We start from the raw sequence: 22,822 nt of genomic DNA on the forward strand, positions 1-22,822 counted from the left end.
TGCACGTTCTCCCCGTGTCTGCGTGGGTATCCTTCAGGTGCTCTGGTTTCTTCCCACAGTCCAACGATATGCAGGTCAGGTGGATTGGCTATGCTAAATTGCCCCTTAGCTTCCAAAACGTTAGGTGGGTTATAAGGATAGGGTGGAGGCATGAGCGTAAGTAGGGTGCTCTTTCCAAGGGCCGGTGGAGACCCTATGGGTCGAATGGGCCTCCTCCTGCACTGTAAATTCTTTGAGCTTGTGCTTGGATTGGAAAAAAAAAACTCGTGGGGGTTTAAAAAGTGCTTGCAAGAGTCTATTTAGCCCAAGCTAGACAAGTCTCTGGGCAAATAAAACCTCACAGTTGAAGATGGCTCTTAGATTGCAAATGACCAGACTGGAAAAGAAAAACAAGAATAAATCTTTGGGAGCTAAGAACACTTTGAATTGATTCAATTGAGAATTGAAGGTTATGTAAAAGAGTGTAAAGTGTACATATGGTGTCTTTTCGGTTGGGCTAAGAGTAAGGGGGTATCCATTTCTATAGTTTACACTGTAAGTTGCCCAGAAAGTGTTTAGTTACAGACCTTTTTTTTTGTTACAGTAAATGTCTTAAAACCTGAAAACTTGTGTTAGTCTTTCAGTTATCAACTTTAAGTTCTAAATTATTTTAAAACTTTATTGGCCTCTAAGGGGAGGGTGAATAGTTCCTTGATCATTCGGGCTCCGGTTAGAAAATTTACCATACTACTTCAAAGCTGGATTAAGAGATGCAGGACTGATGTACAACTGGCTTTTCCAGATGACTGATTCACTATGTAGGTACAAGACATTATAGTTGCACTTTAGATTTGTTTCAAAATTATAACTGAATAACCAGAAAACTATCTTGAATTATTTAATTAATTTAAATTAATAAAAATTAAGTTACTTATTTTCCCCTTCTCTCCAAATGTTCTTGCAGAATAATTTTTCAGCATCTGATAATGCGTTTCTAATACATATTCAGGACTGGAACTAGGCAGATGACAGATACAATACACACTAGCTATTTCCAGCAGAAAGACAGCATGTTGCACAAGATTCCAGAAAACAGATCAATGCACACAGTTCTTCAAAATGATACACATAGATGGGGCAGTATAGGCAAATTTTCTGTCAGTAATATATTTTAAATGACAACAGGAATGAATGCAAGGAAAAGAGGGGTTGGGTAATGGGACAAATAAAGAAACAAAAGATGGAACTACAGGAGCTGTAAATGGCAATTGAATCCTTAGCAGCTGCTGCTGTTCAAAAAAATAGGCACGGTGGCTATGATCTGAAATAGTTGAACCTGATGTTGAGTTTGGAAGCTGTATAGTGCATAACTGGCATGCAAAAACGTTCTGTGAGCTTCTATTGAGCAAATCAAATTGCTATTCCAGACCCTCCCTTTTGTTCTTTCCATACTCCCTTTCCCTTGCCTTTTCAGTTGCTTATATTTTTAACTTCTTTGACTGCAGTAGATAATTCACCCCTTTTTTTTTAAATTTAGAAAACCCAATTAATTTTTTTCCAATTAAGTGGCAATTTAGCGTGGCCAATCCACCTATCCTGTATCTTTGGGCTGTGGGGGTGAGACCCACTCAAACACAGGAAGAATGTGCAAACTCCACACGACAGTGACCCAGAGCAGGGATCAAACCTGGGACCTCGGAGCCATGAGACAGCAATGCTAACCACTGCACCACCGTGCTGCCCATGACTGCAGTAGATTTTATTATTGACTCTATTTCTCTCTTCATAGATGCTGCCTGACCTGATCATTTGTAGCATTTTCTGTTTGATTTCAGATTTCCACTATTGGCAGTATTTTGCTTTGTACATCAGCACCGTTGTCAGTTATATTCTGATTTGTTTTGGCTTTTTCCTCATAAGTGGTTGGTCACTTTGTTCCCATTTAACCTTAAAGAAATATTGTTGCTGCTATTTTCAATTTTTTTCATTTGCAAAATTCTAACAGGACTAGACAGCGTAGATGCCAGATGTTCCCAATGGTGAGGGTGTCTAGAACCGGGGTTATTATCTAAGGTAAACCTTTTGAGACTGAGATGAGGAGAAATCTCTTCACCCAGAGAGTGGTGAGCCTATTGAATTTGTTACCCCAGGATGTAATTCAAGGAGTTGGATGTAGCATTTGGATCAAATGGGGGAAAGCAGGAGCAGGTTATTGAGTTGAGTGATCAGCCATGACCATATTAAATGGCAGTCTTGAAGGGCCAAATGGCCTCCTCCTGCTTACTTTCTACATCTCCGTTTGGTCATACCTGAGAGAATGTGATGGTCATAAATTGCTTTCAGACTGAGGTAATAAGGAGAGGTAGAATTTGGGTGGCATAGTACAGTGGGTAGCACTATTGCTTCACAGCTCCAGGGTCCCAGGTTCGATTCCCGGCTTTGGGCACTGTCTGTGCGGAGTCTGCATGTTTTCCCTGTGTCAGTGTGGGTTTCCTCCAGGTGCTCCGGTTTCCTCTCACAAGTCTCGAAAGACGTGCTGTTAGGTGAATTGGACATTCTGAATTCTCCCTCTGTGTACCCGAACAGGCGCTGAAATGTGGGGACTAGGGGCTTTTCACAGTAACTTCATTGCAGTGTTAATGTAAGCCTACTTGTGACAATAAAGATTATTAATTTATTTAAATTACAATTTAAAAACAAACTTTAAACCAATTAAATAAAACAGAGATGAAGGGTCAAGTGATATGTTGTTCCTGCACGATGTGGGAGCTGGTGGACCCCATTGTGGTTTCCAGTGACCACATCTGTAGTAAGTGTCGGTTGCTTGAGGAACTCCAGCTCAGAGTCAATGAGCTGGATTCTGAGCTTTGGACACTGCAACACATCAGGGACGGGGAGAGGTACCTGGACAATTGTGTTCCAGGAGGCAGTCACACCCCTTAGAATAACTAACTTAAATTCGGCCAGTGGTCAAACACAGGAGGGTGTAGCTGCAAGTGAGGCAGGTAGTAGGATCCAGGAACCTCAGCCCTTGTCCCTGTCCAACAGGTTTGCGATTCTTGCTCAGTGTGGACACAACTGGGGACTGCAGGGAGGATGAGCAAACTGACCACAACACTGTGGTACAGGGAGCTGTTCGGGGGGGGGGGGGGGGGGGGGGGGGGCAGAAGAGAGAAGAAATATTTGGGGATAGTCTTGTTTGGGCCATTGACGCGGTTCTCTGCGACCAGGATTGAAAATTCCGAAGGTTGTGTTGCTTGCCTGGGATACGGGTTCGTAATATAGCATCTGGGCTGCAGAGGAACTTGTGGGAGGGTAAAGATCCAGTTGTCGTAGTCCACATAGGTACCAACGACATAGGTAGAACAGGAACAGAAGTTCCGCTGAGTGAGTATGAACAGCTAGGAGCTAAATTAAAAAGAAAGAAAGTTAATAATTTCTGGATTACTTCCTGAGCCACGAGCTAATTGGCATAGGGTTGATAAGATTCAGGTAAACGCATGGCTCAAAGATTCAGGTAAATGCATGGCTCAAAGATTGGTGTGGGAGAAATGTGTTTGAATGCATGGGACATTGGCACCGTATGAGAGAAGAGGGGATCTGTCCCTATGGGACTGTCTTCATCTGTATTATGCTGGGACCAGAATCCTGGCGAATTGCATAACTGGGGCTGCAGACAGAATTTTAAACTAAATAGTAGGGGGAAATGTTCAGTTGTATGGAGAATTAGAAAATCCAAGTTAAAGGAGAAGGTAGAAGTGCAGGTTAATGAGGAATATAAATGTGTTAAAGGGGCCGAGGACTCAGGAGAGATTAGTGAAGTTTCCAGAACATGTAATAGCAGAGGGTATAGAAGGTGGTGGGAATCTAACTTCAGGTAGAGCACAAAAATGAGAAGGGGGTGGTCAATGCAGGACTGAGGGTGTTGTACTTAAGTCCACGCAGTATACAAAATAAGGTAAATTAGCTAGTCGGACACATTGAAATCTAAATAAATCATGTCCACTCCATTACCTCCTCAAACAACTCTTAACAGATTTGTCAGACATGACCTCCCTCTGACAAAGCCGTACTCAGTCCTATTTTATCATGCACTTCCAAGTACTTCGCAATCTCATCTTTAATAATGGACTCTAAAATCCTACCAATGAGCGAAGTCAGGCTAACCGGCCTATAATTTCCTGTCTTCTGCCTCCCTCCCTTCATAAACAGTGGTGTTACATTAGCCACTTTTCAGTCCTCTGGAACCCTTCCTACCTCCAGTGTTTCCTTAAAGATCACCACCAATGCCTCTGCAATCTCCTCCGGTATCTGTTGGAAAATGCTGGGGTGTAGTCCATCTGGTCCAGGTGATTTATCCACCTTCAGAGCTTTCAGTTTCCCCAGAACCTTCTCCTTAGTGATGGCCACTGCACTCACCTCTGCTCCCTGTGGTCCAATGTCTATTTTTGCCTCTCTCTTACCTTTTATACGTTGACAAAAAATGCTTCCTATCTGCTTTTATATTACCAGCTAGCTTGCACTCATATTTCATCTTCTCCCCCTTTATTGCTTTTTTAGTTGTCCTCTGGTCGCTTTGAAATGCCCCCCCCCCAATAAGCCTCACCTCTTTGTATGCTTTTTCTTTTATGCTGTCCTCGACTTCCCTCGTCAACCATGAATGCCTCATCCTCGCCTTAGCATGTTTCCTCCTCCTTGGGATGAATTTGTTATGAATCCCACATAACCCCCCAAAACTCCTGCCATTGCTGTTCCACTGTCTTCCCTGCTAGGCTCCTTTTCCAATCAACTCTGGCCAGCTCCCTTTGTAGTTAACCTTATTTAATTGTAATACTGTTACATCTGATTCCAGCTTCACCTTCTCAAACTGCAGGGTAAATTCTATCATATTGTGGTCACTGCTCCCTAAGGGTTCCTTCATCTTAAGTTCCCTAATCAATGCTGCCTCATTACACATCACCAATTCCAGAATTGCCTGACCCCTAGTAGGCACTGTTACAAGTTGCTCCAAAAAAAAGCATCTTAGACATTCCACAAATTCCTTTTCTTGGGATCCACTACCAACCAGATTTTCCTAGTCCACCTGCATATTGAAGTCCCCCATGATTATTGTGATATTGCCTTTGCTATCTCCTTATTTTCTGCCCCACATCCTGACTACTGCTAGGGGGCCTGTACATAACTCCCATCAGGGTCTTTTTACCTCTGCGATTCCTCAACTCTACCCAGAGATTCTATGCCTTCTGATCCTATAATCGCTCCTGGTTATCGATTTTTCATTCCTTACTAACAATGCAATCTCGCCCCCTTTGCCCATCTGCCTGTCCTTTCGATAGGTCACATATCCTTGTATGTTTAGATTCAAGACCTGATCCCCTTGCAGCCACATGCCCACGTCGTCGTACCAGCCAATTTCAATGTGCGCAACAAGCTTATTTACCTTGTTCCGTACACTGCGTGCATTTAGATACAATACCCTCAGTCCTGCATGGACCACCTCCCTTCTCACACTTTTTTTGTTCTCTATTTCCCCTTCAATTATTACATCTTCTAAGCTAACGCTCTGGTTCCCACCCCCCTATCATACTAGTTGAGGATTCTGGGTTTGTACTCGGAGTTCAAAAAGGATGAGGGGGGGAAATCTTATTGAAACTTACATGGTACCAAGAGGCCTAGATAGAGTGAATGTGGAGAGAATGTTTCCACAAGGCATAGAGTCATGCTGAAGGGAAAATCCTTTATAACTGACATGGAGAAATTTCTTCTGCCAGAGGGTGGTGAATCTATGGAACTTTTTGTTGCAGAATGCTGTGAAGGCTAAATCACAGAGTGTCTTTAAGTCCAAGAGAGATAGGTTAGGTTCTAGAATTTACATTGCAGGTGGCGAATTGGCCCATCGCTTCTGCACCAGCCCTTAGAAAGAGCATCCTACTTAAGCCCACTCCTCCACCCTATCCCCTTAACCCAGTAACCACACCTAACCTTTTTGGACACAAAGGGATTGGTTTGGATTTGTTTAGTATCACATGTACCGAGGTACAGTGAAAAGTATTTTTCTGCGAGCGGCTCAACAGATCATTTAGTACAAGAAAAGAAAAAGAAAATACATACTAGGGCAACACAAGGTCCACAATATAAATACATAGAAACTGGCATCGGATGAAGCATGCAGGAGTGTAGTATTAATCAGGTCAGTCCAGAAGAGAGTTTTTTTTAAGGAGTCTGGTAACAGTGAGGAAGAAGCTGTTTTTGAATCTGTTCATGCGTGTTCAGTCTTTTGTTTCTCCTGCCCGATGAAAAAGAGGTTGGAAATGTGAGTAAGCCGGGTGGAAGGGGTCTTTGATTCTGCTGCCCACTTTCCCCAGGCAGCGGGAGGTGTAGATGGAGTCAATGGATGGGAGGCAGGTTTGTGTGATGGACTGGGCTGTGTTCACGACTCTCTGAAGTTTCTTGGGGTCTTGGGCCGAACAGTTGCCATACCAGGCTGTGATGCAGCCAGATAGGATGCTTTCTACGGTGCATCTGTAAAAGTTGTAAGAGTCAGTGTGGATATGCCAAATTTCCTGTTTCCTGAGTAAGTATAGGCGCTGTTGTGCTTTCTTGGTAGTCATGATGTGGCGATGCCGGCGTTGGACTGGGGTGAGTACATTAGGAAGTCTTACACCAGGTTAAAGTCCAACATGTTTGTTTCAAACACGAGCTTTCGGAGCGCAGCTCCTTCCTCGGATGAATGGAGAGGTATGTTCCAAAAACATTTATATAGACAAAGTCAGAGATGCTGGACAATGCTTGGAATGCGAGCATTTGCAGGTAATCAAATCATTACAGATCCAGGGAGAGGGATAATCACAGGTTAAAGAGGTGTGAATTTTCTCAAGCCAAAACAGTTGGTAGGATTTTGCAAGTCCAGGCCAGATGGTTGGGGGGGGGGGGGGGGGGGGGGTGGATGTAATGCGACATGAATCCAAGATCCCGGTTGAGGCCGCACTCATGCGTGCGGAACTTAGCTATGTTTTTGCTCAGCAATTCTGCGTTGTCGCGTGTCCTGAAGACCGCCTTGGAGGACGCTTACCCGGAGATCAGAGGCTGAATGCCCTTGATTACTGAAGTGTTCCCCAACTGGAAGGGAACATTCCTGCCTGGTGATTGTCGCATAATGCCCGTTCATTCGTTGTCGCAGTGTCTGCATGGTCTCGCCAATGTACCACGCTTCGGGACATCCTTTCCTGCAGCGTAAGAGGTAGACTACATTGGTTTCTTGGTAGTAGCATCAACGTGGGTGGACCAGGACAGATTTTTGGAGATGTGCACCTCTAGGAATTTGAAGCTGTTAACCATCTCCACCTCAGCCCCGTTGATGCAGACAGGGGTGTGCGCAGTACTTCGCTTCCTGAAGCCAATGACCAGCTCTTTAGTTTTGCTGATTGTTGTCGTTGCACCACTCCACTAGGTTCTCTATCCTGTATTCTGACTGTAGATTAATTTGTTCTTAATCTAGGACAAAAGTTCGGCACAACATAGTGGGCCGAAGGGCCTGTTCTGTGCTGTATTTTTCTATGTTCCTCGTTATTCAAGATCTGACTCACTATGTTTGTGTCGTCAGCAAACTTGTAGATGGAGTTGGAACCAAATTTTGCCACGCAGTCGTGTGTGTACAGGGAATAGTGTAGGAGGCTAAGTACGCAGCCTTGCGAGGCCCTGGTATTGAGGACTATTGTGGAGGAGGTGTTGTTTATTCTTACTGATTGTGGTCTATGGTCTGAAAGTCAAGGATCCAGTTGCAGAGTGAGGAGCGAAGTCCCAGGTTTTGGAGCTTTGATATGAGCTTGGCTGGGATTATGGTGTTGAAGGTGGGGCTGTAGTCAATAGCTAGGAGTCTGATGTGGGAATCCTTGTTGTCAAGATGCTCTGGGGATGGGTGTAGGGCCAGGGAGATACTGTCTGCTGTCGACCGGTTGCGGTGGTATGTGAATTAAAGTGGATCTAGGTGTTCTGGGAGTATGGAGTTGATGCGCTTCATGACCAACCTCTCGAAGCACTTCATTATGATTCATGTCAGGGCCACCAGACGGTAGTCATTGAGGCACGTTGCCTGGTTCTTCTTTGGCACGGGTATGATGGTGGTTCTCTTGAAGCAGGTGGGAGACCTCGGCACGGAGTAGGGACAGGTTAAAGATGTTCGCGAACTGGCTGGTCTGCGCAGGCTCGGAGTGCACGACCAGGGATCCCGTCCGGACGCATTGCCTTCCGAGGGTTCACTTTCAGGAAGGCCGATCTGACTTTGGAAGCTGTGATGGTGGGTACGAGTATGTTCTGGGCTGCTGGTGCACTCATCAGCTGATCGATGGTTTCTTGCTCGAACTGAGCATAGAATGAATGGAGTTCATTGGGGAAGAGTGCGCTGCTGCCGGAGATACTGCTCGGCTTCGCTTTGTAGCTTATGTTGTTTAGGCCTTGCCACAACTGGCGAGTCTGTAACGCTAGTCTGACTATAGCTTGGTCTGAGAATTGTCTCTTGGCATCCCAGGTGGCTTTGCGGAGGTCGTACCTGGATTTCTTGTATAGGTCAGGGTCGCCTGACTTGAACACCTCAGACCTGTCCTTCAGTAGGGAGTTAATCTCCTGATTAAGCCATGGTTTCCGGTTGGGGTTGTACGCATTGCTTCCTTTCGCTCACAGTCGTCCACACATTTGCTGATGATTAAGTCTGTGACAGTGGCGGCATACTCATTTAGGATGGTCGCTGAGTTCTTAAATATGGGCCAGTCCACTGTCTCCAATCAGTCAAATAGGAGCTCTTCTATTTTCTCGGACCAGCACTACACAACCTTCTTAGCCGGATTTTCCCGCCTACGTTTCTGCTTGTATGCCGGGAGGAGCACCGTCTGATTTTCTCAAGTGCAATCGGAGGATGGAAAGGTAGGCGCCCTTGATTTTTGAGTAGTAGTGTCAAGTGTTGTCGCCCCTTGCGGGACAAGAGATGTGCTGGTGGAATTTTTGCAGTACACACTTGAGGTTGAGAGCAATTTAGCATGACCAGTCCACCTAACCTGCACATCTTTGGACTGTATGAGGAAACTGGAGCACCCAGAGGAAACTAACGCAGACACGGGGAGAATGTGCAACTCCATAGACAGCGACCCAAGCCGGAAATTGGACTTGGGATCCTGGAGCTGTTAAGCAACAGTGCTAACCACTGCTACAGTGCCGCAGTAAGGGGATCAGAGGTTATGGGGACGAGAAACATATCAGCCATGATCAAATGGCAGAGCAGACCCGATGGGCTGAATGGCTAAAATCTGCTCATGTCTTTTGACCCCTCAGAAATCCCAACACAAGGACTCCATAGTAACCTCCCTGGAAGTATCAACTCTTGTTGGGCAATTCTCCTGCACCTGGAACCGTCTGAAATTCGCTGATGGTTCCGACTTACCTACTAGAAAAGTTAGCCAGGAAAAGTTAGAAAGATTAAAACCTTTTCTATCTCGGAGCGAAACTGCCCCGACTTAATCTCCCTACACCCCGCCACTTGAACCCCTCCCCCAAAACCCAGCTACCCACTCAACTAGCCCCCCCGCCCCCGACCACCCTACCAATCCCCACTACAGCATTCCTGACCCATTTATCCTACCTGCTCACCCACTTACTCCCTACCCACTTACCTTCTCTCCATAGCTTCTCCAAGTGCCTAAACACACTGGCATACGGCAGCTAGTACCGTAAAAAGGGGTTGGTGGCTTGGCTTCTCCCATCCTGCATTATGATGAAGAATGTACTCCCAAATAGGTGCGCACCACAGTTCTCAGGATGCCCAGTTCTGGGCAAGAAATGTGGAGATCTGGTGCAAGGAAAGAAGTGACAATTTGATGGTGATTCCACTCCTTGGAAGATTTGCCCATGATTTTGTTGCTATTTGTTCGAGAGGTTTGTCACAGCTATTGACATCCAATTTATAGTACTACAATCTTGAAAAGTAGAAAGGACTGGCTGGTTTGATAGCAATAATTTATAAAGAATGCACAATCTAATCTATACCACAGCCGTATCTCAACTCTACAATAAAAAATCTGTTATGAGGAACAGTGGAAAAAATAGCTGGGGATAAACTGGGCTGGTATGTTTTAAGGCGGAAGAGACAGGAAATTGAGACCACGTGCCATATCACAAAAGTAATAAACATTAATAGCCTTGCTAAGAATGTGGTTTTCCTGGAACTGAGCAAGCCAAGTTTAATACGCATGATGCTTAAAATACATATTTTCTTGCACAAAACAACCTGAATGAAATAGAATTTTGAATGTTTATTTCTGGTTTTGGCTACACTCTCTACAGTATCAGCAGCACCTTTTTTATTGACAGTTAACATTTTATTTACAGTGAAAACAAAGTAGCTTTCAACAACAGGAACACGGGCAACAGCTTAATTATACAACATTAACAAAGCCTAGATGAACCAATTTTGTTTTGTTTCAGTGTACTAATTACATACAGGTATTCTATAGCATGTCTGTTAAAACAAGCAGTAAACTGTACGAAACAGCAAGATTTTGTATTACTGAAAATGGTTGTAATTTGTACAGCACAAGGCAATTATTCAGAATTTAATGTTTCACATCATACATATCTACACAGAAGAAACCAATAATCCTGCAAACATGTGATCTCATTTACATTTTTCCTTGCAAAATAGTTGAATACCACTCAAAATTATTTTATCAAACAGGTCAAGGCTTATCAATAAAATGACCTGTTCCTCAAAACTACAAAACTTGCTTAAGATGGTTTCATTTAATGCAAAATTAAGCCTTTACATACCTCAGCTGTGTGGATAAAGGCCATGTTGTAACAAAAACACCAATGCAACCTAGCAGCATTGCCTAATGGCAAAAGCTCCATTATTGGAATTAGAGATCCCATTAATAAAACTAAACGAACAAAGCCAGATTTTTATACAGCCTGTACAGAATCAAACTGTTGTAACTTAACAAGGTAAGTATAATGAAATCATTTACAACAATATAAAACAATGCTATCTTACTATTATCCTTCACAGTACATTCTACAGTTTGACCTATAAATACACCAGCTGTTCAGAGTAGCTTTAATATGCAAATGATTTTGTGCATTGCCAGATTTTACAACAGCTACTATAATCTCTCTTCACATAATTTGATTTGGGTGGGCTGTTGTATTTTCTTTGTGCTAAAATCATTTGTTCTGGCCTTATTTTAAACAAAATCAGTATTAAGTATTAAAAAATAGTCCCAAAGTGACTCATTAGGCTACTATGTACAGTGTTTCCAAAAAAAGCAGGAGGCTAAACAGTTTTCAGCTTCTGAACACAAAGGCTGCCTAGTGGGAGTACCGAGTTTTATGGTGTACAGTAATTTGTAACAAGTACAGCTCAATGTTGTCCATGGTTCAAACTCTCTGAAATAATTCAAAAAATTCAAAAATTGGTACATTTCAATCATTTCACTGCCTCCCCCTTTTCTCTCATCTTGCTCGGCCCCCCACAAGTTATATCATCCAGCTGCAAATTAACCTTGAAAGAAGTTCTACAGGAATTGTCAATCTGACCAAAATAAACCTTAATAAGAAACTATGCTTGACATGGACGAAATAGGAATTGTAGCTGGCCCAGGCATATGTATATTTCCTGAAGAATTTGACCGACGCATATGAGGGAGAAGGTAGGCATCATTAGCCAGCAGATGCACATCAAAGCGATCTTCTTTGCGGTAAGCTAGACAGCGCCTAATGAAAGCCTGGAATATAGAAGCATTAGATTTTATACAACGTGAATCCGAACAATTAGTTGAAATAATCTTTTTTTTAAATCACCCATTACCTATTAACAAGGTTACATAAGAACACTGGGAACAACTACCTTTGCTTCATTGCTAACAACTGGTTTAACAGGAAATTGGACTTCAGTAGCTTTTAATATAGTGTTCTCCTGCAAGATGTCTTGTTGTGACTGATTGTGGCCAAATGGCTGAAAAGCAAAAGACTTTATATTAGATTCATTTTTCTCCCAAGACAGAAACAAACATGCTTTTTTGCCGATAAAACAAACTAAATGAAAGTTCTCACCTTACGACCATAGAGACACTGGAAGAAGATAACTCCTACAGACCAGACATCCACTTTGTTAGAAATTTTGGGTGGTTCTTTTCCTACAACAAAACACTCGGGCGGCAAATACCTGTCAAAGTTAAAATATTGCTACCATCAGTACACAGTCAGTGCAGATAAAAATGAGACTTTTTTGTAAACAAGAGAAACTTGAACCAAGTTATGGTTTACTGAATACTGTATTTTCATGTGCACATATTTAATTGCCCTGCATGGCAGAGCTAATTAAACAAATTGGGGTGGAGTTTGCACTTTAGACAATTTGGTACAAATTGTGCCGGTTAGGTTACAACTCAAGTTTCTGGTAAAGTGCATTTACATAACCACAAATATAAAATCTTAAATGAACCAGAGCAACAGGTCAGCAAATTAGAATGGAATTGCTCATTTTGTTTTCTCTGCAGTAAAAATATTAATTTGATGTATTTAAGAATGGTGCAGGTTAATTAACACAGCTTAAAATAGCTTTATTAATAAAAAGCACTTTTACAAGTATCTAGTCTACCTGTAAGTAACAAGATTTTAAATCACTGAAAATGATTTTAAAATATCTATATTGAACCATTTACAAGTCACCTTAGTTTATATTAGTCAGTTTCTCAGAAAATTAAATATCTTTTACTATCAAAACTTTTAATACATGCCTATTAATGCCTTTACCTGCAAGAAAATGAGTGATTTGGGACCATGGCCAGTTTTGAGGATGAGGCTGGTTTTGGGTACCTTATTTTTATAGTAGCATTAAAAATTTACGCTCAAGTTTCAGCGATCCTTTGCACTGCTTCAACTGGATTGCATTTAACACTAATTTGCCCCATTGTACTTAGGTTTGAAAAGCCAGATTGACAGTCTCAAGTTTCCCATCACTTTCTGGTTGTAAAATTTCTAAATTAACCTAGTTTGGGAAGTCTCCAATTAAATTCCCATTTTGTAAAAATATGACAGCTTCACTCAGAGATAAATGTGAAAAAATTAAATCTTCTTTGGGAAAAAGGGAGGTGAAAGTGATGGGAAAGTCAATGCATATTATTTAGGCAGGCCAGATTCACCTTTACTTTGAAATTGGCCCATGTGGACTTCCGGTGGTGGCCATTGAGTGAGCGGTCATTTTCATTTCATTATGGAGAGGTAATAGCATTTTGATAATGTCACTGGACTAGTAACCCAGAGACCCAGCCACTTACAGTGTTAATGTAAGCCTACTTATTGTCACAAGTAGGCTTACATTAACACTGCAATTAAGTTACTGTGAAAAGTCCCTAGTTTCCACATTCCGGCGCCTGTTCGGGTTAAGCTGGTACGGGAATTGAACACGTGCTGCTGGCCTTGTTCTGCATCATAAACCAGCTGTCTAGCCCTCTACCAGAGGTTAGAGGTTTGTAAATGGTATTTTGTTTGTATGGATTTGTTTATTTTGTGTTTTCTAAAATGAAAACTTAAATAAAAATATTTATTACTAAATCGCAACAAAAGAGGAAGTGTTAGAGTACTTGGGATCCTTGAAAGTCTCCAGGCCCGGAATGTTGTTTCCTCGGAGGTTGAAGGAGGTCAGGGAAGAAATAACAGATGCACTGAGGATTATTTTCCAATCTTCACCAGAACAAGGGAGGTGCCAGAGGACTGGCAAATGTGGTTCCATGGTTTTAAAAAGGGTACTAACGAAAGGCCAAACAATTACATGGTGCTTAATCATACTTCAGTGGTAGGCAATTTATTGGAATCAATTCTGAGAGATCGGATAAATTGTCACTTAGAAAGGCATGGAGTAGTCAGGGATAATCAACATGGCTTTAAGGGTGGGTCATGCCATACAAATTGATTGAATTCTTTGAGGAAGTGACAAGGACGATCAATGAGGGTAGTGTACTGGGTGCCAAATGGCAGACTGGTCAAAAAAGTAGAAGCCCGTGAGATACAGGGTAATGTGGCAAATTGAATCCAAAGTTGGCTTAGTAACAGGAAACAAAATGTAATGTTTGATGGCTGCCCTTGTGAATGGAAAGCTGTTTCAAGAGGCGTACCATAGGGCTCATTGTTAGGACCCCTGCTGTTTGTTTTATATATTAACGAATTGAACTTGAACCTGGAGGGGCACGATTAGGAAATTTGAAAGCAGCACAAAAATTGGCCGTGTCGTAGATCGTGTAGAGGATGGCTGTAAGCTCCAAAATGATATAGATAGGTTGGTGGAGTGGGCAGGAAAGTGGCAGATGGAGTTCAACTCAGAGAAGTGTGAGGTAATGCATTTGGGGGAGAGGGGGGTCAAACAGAAAAAGGAAATACACAATAAATTTGAATATACTGAGAGGGGTAGATGAAGGGAGAGATCTTGGTAGATAAGGTTGTAAAGAAGGCATATGGAATGCTCTCCTTCATTGGCAGAGGTATAGAATACAAAAGTAGGGATATAATGATGGAATTGTACAAGGCACTGATGAGGCCACAGCTGAAGTATCGTGTGGAGTTCTGGTCTCCACATTATAGGAAAGACCTAACTGCTCTGGAGAGAGTGCAGAGAAAATTTACTAGAATGTTGCCAGGACTGGAGAATTGTAGCTACAAGGAGAAATCGGTGAGGATGGGGTTGTTTTCCTTGTACAGAAAAGGCTGAGGGGTGGCATGATTGAGGTATACAAAATTGTAAGTGGTAGAGATAGAGTAGACAGGAGGAACCAATTTCCCTTGGCCAAGGGTTTAGCACAGTTGGCTGGACAGCTGTTTTTGTGATTCAGAATAAGGCCAACAGCGCAAGTTAAATTCCTGTACCGGCTGAGGTTATTCAGGAAAGGCCTGCCTTCTCAACTTTGCTCCTCACCTGAGGTGTGGTGATCCTCAGGTTAGGTTAAATCACCACCTGTCAGCTCTCTCCCTCAAAAGGTCATCTGGCACATTGACGACTTTACCTTACCTTCCCTTGGCAGAGTGTTCAAAAACAAGGGGTCATAAATTACTCCCAGAGTTGGTGGTGATCTAGCATCGCTTTTTGTAGAACAGAATTCCAAACTTTTAGCACCCTTTATCTGTATACATGTTTTCAAATTTCATTCCCAATAGTTTTAAACTTAGAGCCATATCCTTGTCCCCTAGTCTTAGATTTCCCAACCAGTAGAAATAATTTCACTCTATTTGCTCCCCTTAACGTATTGAAAATATAATTACATAATTCCTTAACCTTCTACATTCCAGGGAATACAACCCTAGTTTGTCATCTTTCCTTGTAATTTAATCCTTGGAGTCCAGGAATCATTCTGGCAAATCTACACTGCACAGTTTCCAAGGCCAGTCTACCCTTCCTAAAGTGAGGTGCCCAGAACTGTTCACAGTACACCAGGTGTAATCTAACAAGGGCTTCTAAACAGTTGCAGCATAACCTCAAAACCCAGTTGTATTCTAGCCCACTAAATAAAAGGTCAGGATTACTTTAGACATTTTGTTATTTTTATGCATCTATTCGTGACATTTTAATGACCTATGTACCCGGATCTCATCTCTTTGGACCTTCACCGTTTCTCGCTTTTCACCATTTAGAAAGTATTCTATTTTATCCTTTTTAGATATAAAGTGGATGACCTCACATCTGCCAACACTGAAATTTATTTGCAAACAGTTTTGCCCATTAATGAAATGAAAATGAAATGAAAAATGAAATGAAAATTGCTTATCGTCACAAGTAGGCTTCAAATGAAGTTGCTGTGAAAAGCCCCTAGTCGCCACATTCCGGCACCTGTTCGGGGAGGCTGGTACGGGAATTGAACTGTGCTGCTGGCCTGCCTTGGCCTGCTTTAAAAGCCAGCTCTTTAGCCCTATGCTAAACCAGCCCCTAATTTAATATCTCCGTAGTTTTATGTATTCATCTCATTGCCTCATTTTTGCATCATCAGCACACAATATGTGTAACTTTATCCCAGTATCCAAGTTGTGAATAAATACAGTGGAGTGATTTTCAGCCCACGTTAGCCATCAGCGACAATGGCGATGTGGGCAGAGTCCCTCAATGAATTGGAAAACAGATTTCTTGCCTGTGAGATTGCATTTATGATTCCACATGCCCCTCGCAGGTGATGTAACTAGGTTCATGCCCATACTTACCAAGCTGCCCGCTCTCCTCTCCTCCTCCCACTGAATTTTTGCACCTTGCCGATGGAATGTGATGTTGATGAGATTTACAACAGGTTCTGAAACACGTGATTCAGTCGAGGAGTCCAGGGACAGAAGGGGAGGAAGGAGCCCTTAATGCTGAAGGTGGTGGCCCCGATGCTCAAGGGACTTAAGTGGGGCACGGGACTGGGTAGGGGGTTATTTTCTGTTCTATTTGGGGTGCCATTTTGTTTTTTAAAAAAGGACGCCCTGACCTGAGGAGCAAAACCCCACCACAGTGACGGCATAAACCATGCCCACACAATTTCGGTTCCCCAGAAAACCTCAAAATCTGAACTACAAACTCAGCTGTGCAGCTGGAGAGCTACAGGTCTGGTTTCAGTCAGAGCCTGAGACTACGGGGAAAAAAAATGGGGAAATTCCACCCAGCGAATAGTTAAGATCCTTGTGGGACAACAGTCATATTCTGTACATTATCCCTATTCTTTCTGCTGCAATTCAGTCAATTTCCTATCCAGGTCAATAAGTTCCCTTCAATTCTGTAAGCTTCAATCTAAGTGACTTAAAGTCGTTTATGAGGAAGATTATTGAATGTCCAAGTCCATATAAATGATAACATCCATAGACAATCATTAGGGGCTGATTTAGCACACTGGGCTAAATCGCTGGCTTTGAAAGCAGACCAAGGCAGGCCAGCAGCACGGTTCAATTCATGTACCAGCCTCCCCGAACAGGTGCCGGAATGTGGCGACTAGGAGCTTTTCACAGTAACTTCACTGAAGCCTACTTGTGACAATGTGATTTTCATTTTCATTTCATTATGGAGAGGTAATAGCATTTTGATAATGTCACTGGACTAGTAACCCAGAGACCCAGCCAATGTTCTGGAATCATCAGTTCCAATTCCACCATGGCAGATGGTGGAATTGAAGTTCAATTAATTAATAAATTAGTGATGATGAGTAATTCCAGTAATGATGACCATGAAACTATCGTCAACTGTCATTAAAAACCCATCTGGTTCACTAATATCTTTTAGAGAAGAAAATCTGTCATTCCTTTTTGTTTCTGTTTTGTAAAATTTAGAGTACTCAATTTTTTTTTCCCCACTTAAGGAGCAAATTAGGTGGCCAACCCTGCACTACTTTGGGTTGTGGGATTGAGATCCACACAGACACTGAGAGAATGTGCAAACTCCAAAAGGCCAGTGACAAGGGGCCAGGATCGAACCCTGGTCCTCGGTGCCGTGAAGATATCTGTTGTTCTTACCTGATCTTAGACCTTCAAAAGGAATCGAGCCAAATACATGGATAGGATGGGTATAGGGGGATACGGCACAAGGAAGTGCTGAGGGTTTTGGTCCAGGGTGGTATGTGGCCCGTAACAGGCTTGGAGTGCCGAAGGGCCTGTTCCTGTGCTGCACTGTTCTTTGATCTGGGCTAGATGTGATTGCAAACCCAGAGCAATGTGGTTTTTACTACCCTCCGAAATGTACCTCAATTGTACCAAACTGCTGCTGAAAACTCTACAGACACCCAACCCAGGTACCATAAATGACAACGGCACACACAGCCCTGTTGACCCTGTAAAGTCCTCTTTACTAACATTTGGAGCCTTGTGCCAAATTGGGAGAGATTCCCACATGCCAGTCACGCAACAGCCTGTCATTGGCATACTCACTGAATCATATTTCACAGGCAACAATCTTCATATATGCCGAATCATACTTTACAGAAAATGTCCCAGACGCCACCATCACTGGGTATGTCTTGTCCCTCCGGTACGACAGACCTAGCAGAGTTGCTTGCACAGTGGCATACCGTAGGAGGGAGTTGCCCTGCGAGTGAGCTCTCAACATTGACTCCGTATGTTGAGGAAGCAAGGGGGCTGCAGAAGGACTTGGACAAGTTAGGAGAATGGGCAATGAAATACAATGTGAAAAAGTGTGTGGTTATGCACTTTGGAAGAAGGAATCTAGGCATAGACTATTTTCTAAATGGGGAAATGCTTTGGAAAGCAGAAGCACAAAGGGACTTGGGAGTCCTTGTTCATGATTCTCTTAAGGTTAATGTGCAGGTTCAGTCGGCAGTTAAGGCAAATGCAATGTTAGCATTCATGTCAAGAGGGCTAGAATACAAAACCAGGGATGTGCTTCCCTTCAGGGTCTGTACTCGTTGGAGTTTAGAAGGATGAGAGGGGATCTTATTGAAACGTACAAGATACTGCGAGGCCAAGATAGAGTGGACGTGGAAAGGATGTTTCCACTTGTAGGAAAAACTAGAACCCGAGAACACCATCTCAGATTAAAGGGACGATCCTTTAAAACAGAGATGAGGAGGAATGTTTCAGCCAGAGCGTGGTGAATCTGTGGAACTTTCTGCCGCAGAAGGCTGTGGAGGCCAATTCACTGAGTGTCTTTAAAGCAGAGATGGATAGGTTCTTGATTAATAAGGGGATCAGGGGTTATGGGGAGAAGGCAGGAGAATGGGGATGAGAAAAATATCAGCCATGATTGAATGGCAGAGCAGACTCGATGGGCCAAGTGGCCTAATTCTGCTCCTATGTCTTATGGTATCCCATGAAGTGTCATGGCATCTGGTGAAATATGGGCAGGGAAACCTCCTTGCAGATTATCATCTGGCATCCCTCCTTAGCTGATGAATCAGCGATCTTCCATGTTGAACATCAATTGGAAGAAGCATTGAAGGTGGCTGGGGCACAGATGAACTGTGGGTGAAAATTTCAATGCCTATTACCAAGTGTGGCTCAGTAATACCATCAGTGGCTGGGCTGGCTGAGTCCTGAAGGACACAACCACTAGACTGGGCCTATGGCAGATGATGAGGGAACAAACAATAGGCAAAAACCCTACTTGACCTTACCGATCTACCAGTTACAGATGCATCTGTCCAGGACATTATCGGTAGTAGTGACCATTGCACAGTACTTGTGGAGATAAAGCCCCTTTTTCAAACTGAGGATACTCTCCATTGTTTTGTGAGGTACTCCCACTGTGCTAAATGGGTTAGATTTAGAACAGACAGAACTCAAAACTGGCCAGTCATGAGGTGCTGTGGGCCATTAGGAGCAACAGAATTTTATTCAACCCCAATCTGTAATGGCCCAATATACCACCCCTCACTCTACCACCAAGCCGGCGGATCTACCCTGGTTCAATGAAGAGTGCCGGAGAAATTGCCAGGAGGAGCACGACTCCACAGGAGAGTGAGTTTACATATCTTTTTATTGAAACAGTAAAAAATATCTACAAGGCCAAACGGAACAAACACTCATTTTGTGTTGGAGAAACAGAATATTCTCCCCTCAGTACCAACGTACAGGGAGGGTGGTTGAATACTCTGATTATTAAAACAACATATTTCTACAAGCAACAAATGGTACAAGCACTAAACTTTGCACTGGAGAGACCAGATACCCTCACCTCTGTACCAACAGAAAGGAAAGGAAGGGGTGTGGTAGGGAGAGAGGGGAAAAGGAGGGTGGTGGGGAGGGAGGGAGTCGGGGTGTTGGTGGAAGGGGAAGGCCCAATAGGGCACTGCCTGAACTATCTACTGAGGCAGAAGACAAAAGAACCTTCAATTATGATGTGCCAGATTACGGGTTTACAAGGTAAAGAATTTGAGATGCCTTGGTTGGTGGGCAGCTGCTTATCTCCACTAATTGGGCAATATTGAATGGCAAGTTTAATTGATGCCTAAATGAGGCATGAAACATCTAACACCATTGGCCCAAAATCCATTATCAATTTTACCAAATTGTTTCTGTGTTCAGGGGCTTTGTGCAACAACAAGCAATAAAAAGAAAAGCTCTATTCAGATGCACATATTTCGGATAGCTGCAGATCTGGCACCTTGGAAGAACACGCATTTATATAGCACCTTTCATAAATGTACGATGGCCCAAAGCTTTTCACATTCAGTCAAGTACCTTTGAATCCTCCCCGTGTGCGTGGGTTTCCTCCGGGTGCTCCGGTTTCCTCCCACAGTCCAAAGATGTGCAGGTTAGGTGAATTGGCCATGATAAATTGCCCTTAGTGTCCAAAATTGCCCTTAGTGTTGGGTGGGGTTAATGGGATATGGGGATAGGGTGGAGGTGCTGACTTTGGGTAGGGTGCTTTCCAAGAGCCGGTGCAGACTCGATGGGCCGAATGGCCTCCTTCTGCACTGTAAATTCTATGATAATCTATGAAGTACAATCACTTTTGTAAAAAGGGAAGTGTGACAACCAATTTACACACAGCAAAGTCCCATAAACATAAATAAGGTAATCAATGAAGGCTAAAGACATTTTTTGTTGAAGCCTTCCGTCTTGCACTCATCAGAACAGTTTGCAAGAATACCAATGTCATGGGAACCAACAAATTTATACTGTACAAGAAAAGTGCTGTTTGGCTGGCAAGTGGACTTTCATTGGTGGAGGCATTGCCATGGAGAATTCACCAGTTGATGGTGACTTACTGTTACCTGCCAAGCATTGTTTGACATTTAAATCAGGCAGCTCTGATTGGTCAGAGCATTGCCTGGGGGAATAAACCAATGAAGGCCAGCACCTATTGTGTTTAACTGAAACAGGCGCACATGTTCTTTCTGTTTACAAAGAACAGACCCCTGTTTACTATGTGTAAGTAGCCTCTAGTACATGGAAACGTGCCACACTGAACCGGACTGACAATCTTCAATTGATCATCAGTGTCATTCTTAGCAGACTGTGGATTATTTAGCAAATGTTGTAAAATCGTGGAATCACATCTCATGTTACACACTGTGTTTTGGTTTTTACAAGCACTTGCTGGTTGGGCACGGTCTGCATCCTGTTCAAACAGCAGAAGAGACGTGCAATTTGACACAATCCGCCTTTCTTTGAGACTTGAGACACCATACTGGCACTGAAATTCATAAACCACATTAGTAATTTGTGTGATAGGTAGAACTTACTTTCGGCTTGACAGCAGTATTCTGTAGGTGCCGAGTACCACTCCTGTTGCTACTGGATAGTAGCAACCAAATGTCTGCTGTTCGCAATGGGCAAAGTACAGACAGTATCCAACCAGTGCATGTTTGCAAAACTCAAAACAAAGTGTCCAATATTAGATGTGATTCCACGATTGAACAATGTTTTCTAAATCTTCAGTGTGCGAAGAATTACGCTGACAAGCAATTTAAGACTCAGTCAGGCTTGCAGTGTGGCTCTTTTGCTTCTACTTTTTTGCTTCCCGTACCAGCCTCCCTGGACAGGCGCCAGAATGTGGCGACTAGGGGCTTTTCACAGTAACTTCATTGAAGCCTACTCGCGACAATAAGCGATTTCATTTCATACTGGAAGCGATTTATATTAATACATGGGGCCCTGTTCTTTGCAGATAGAAAGAACTTGTGCACACATTCAGCTAAACAAAATAAGTGATATCCACTTGCTGTTCATTCTCCAGGGCAATGCATTGACCAATCAGCATCAAGCTGCTTGGTTTAAATTTCAGCCAATGCTTGGCAGTTAACCATCAGCTAGGGTGCTCTCCATGGTAATGCCTATATCAATCAGTGTTAACTTTCCAACCCATCAGCATTATCGTAGTGCACAGTATAAATTTGTTATTTCCCCTGACATCGGTATTCATGATGTGGAGATGCCGGTGTTGGACTGGGGTGAGCACAGTAAGAAGTCTTACAGTAAGAAAACTTCCATCGGTATTCATGTGAACTGTCCTGATGAGTGCAAGATGAAAAGCTTTAACAAAAAAATTCCCTATGTTCATACAGTCCGTGCGGAAGCTGCGTGGGTTTCTTCCCGATGCTCCGGTTGCCTCCCACAAGTCCTGAAAGACGTGCTTGTTGGGTGAACTGGACATTCTGAATTCTCCCTCTGTGTACCTGAACAGGCGCCAGAATGTGGCGAGTAGGGGCTTTTCACAGTAACTTCACTGCAGTGTTAATGTAAGCCTACTTGTGACAATAAAGATTATTATTATTACCAAACAACTATTAGCATTCCTTTTATTTTCAGTGCTGCTGGGTGAGGGATAAACACCGGTCAGGACATTTTGGGAACTTTACTTCCCTTAGCCGATTAATACAATAGGATCTTACATTCACCCAAGGTAGTAGATGGAACTTTGACTTAATGTATCATTGGAAAGACTGCCATATACAATATTAATCTGGGTTGTGTGCTTCAGTCTCTGTAGTCGGGCTATATTAAAGGTGCTATATGAAAGCTATTAAATTATATTAATTTCAGTTTTAGAAAACATTTAAAAAGATCCATATAGACAACTATAACTAAAAGAATATATCCTTCAATGGAAATTAAATCTTCCAGAAAAATAAGTATAAATGCAGTCGCAGTTCCAGATGGTAGATCTATCTCATCACCTCATCAGATGCAATGTTTATGCAACCATTTTGTAATAACTGCAGGGTATAATTCTAACGAATGAAAATATTGCTATACTTAAATTATTTTCAAACCTCCATCTTTTAATGCACTTTTTGATAATGTTTCTTTGAAAAAAATAATACATTTAAAGTACCAATTCTTTTTTGCCAATTAAAGGGCAATTTAGCGGGGCCAATCCACCTACCCTGCACAT

The 22,822-nt window shown here is 42.8% G+C and overlaps 1 protein-coding gene across 6 annotated transcripts in view; it reads right to left on the bottom strand.

The window, feature by feature from the left end:
- Positions 1 to 10,260: 10,260 nt before the first annotated feature.
- Positions 10,261 to 22,822, bottom strand: part of LOC119961928 (serine/threonine-protein kinase tousled-like 1) — a 252,762-nt gene continuing 240,200 nt past the window's right edge. For all 6 annotated transcript variants that reach the window (XM_038789486.1, XM_038789485.1, XM_038789488.1 and 3 more), the window contains 3 exons: positions 12,076 to 12,187; positions 11,870 to 11,977; positions 10,261 to 11,747 (listed from right to left, as the gene is read on the bottom strand). In XM_038789486.1, the coding sequence (XP_038645414.1) occupies positions 11,571 to 11,747; positions 11,870 to 11,977; positions 12,076 to 12,187 (397 nt within the window). In that variant the 3' untranslated portion in view covers positions 10,261 to 11,570. The remainder of the gene's footprint in view (positions 11,748 to 11,869; positions 11,978 to 12,075; positions 12,188 to 22,822) is intronic.

The sequence above is a fragment of the Scyliorhinus canicula genome, chromosome 2, assembly GCF_902713615.1.
Source record: "Scyliorhinus canicula chromosome 2, sScyCan1.1, whole genome shotgun sequence".
NCBI classification, from domain to species: Eukaryota; Metazoa; Chordata; class Chondrichthyes; order Carcharhiniformes; family Scyliorhinidae; genus Scyliorhinus; species Scyliorhinus canicula.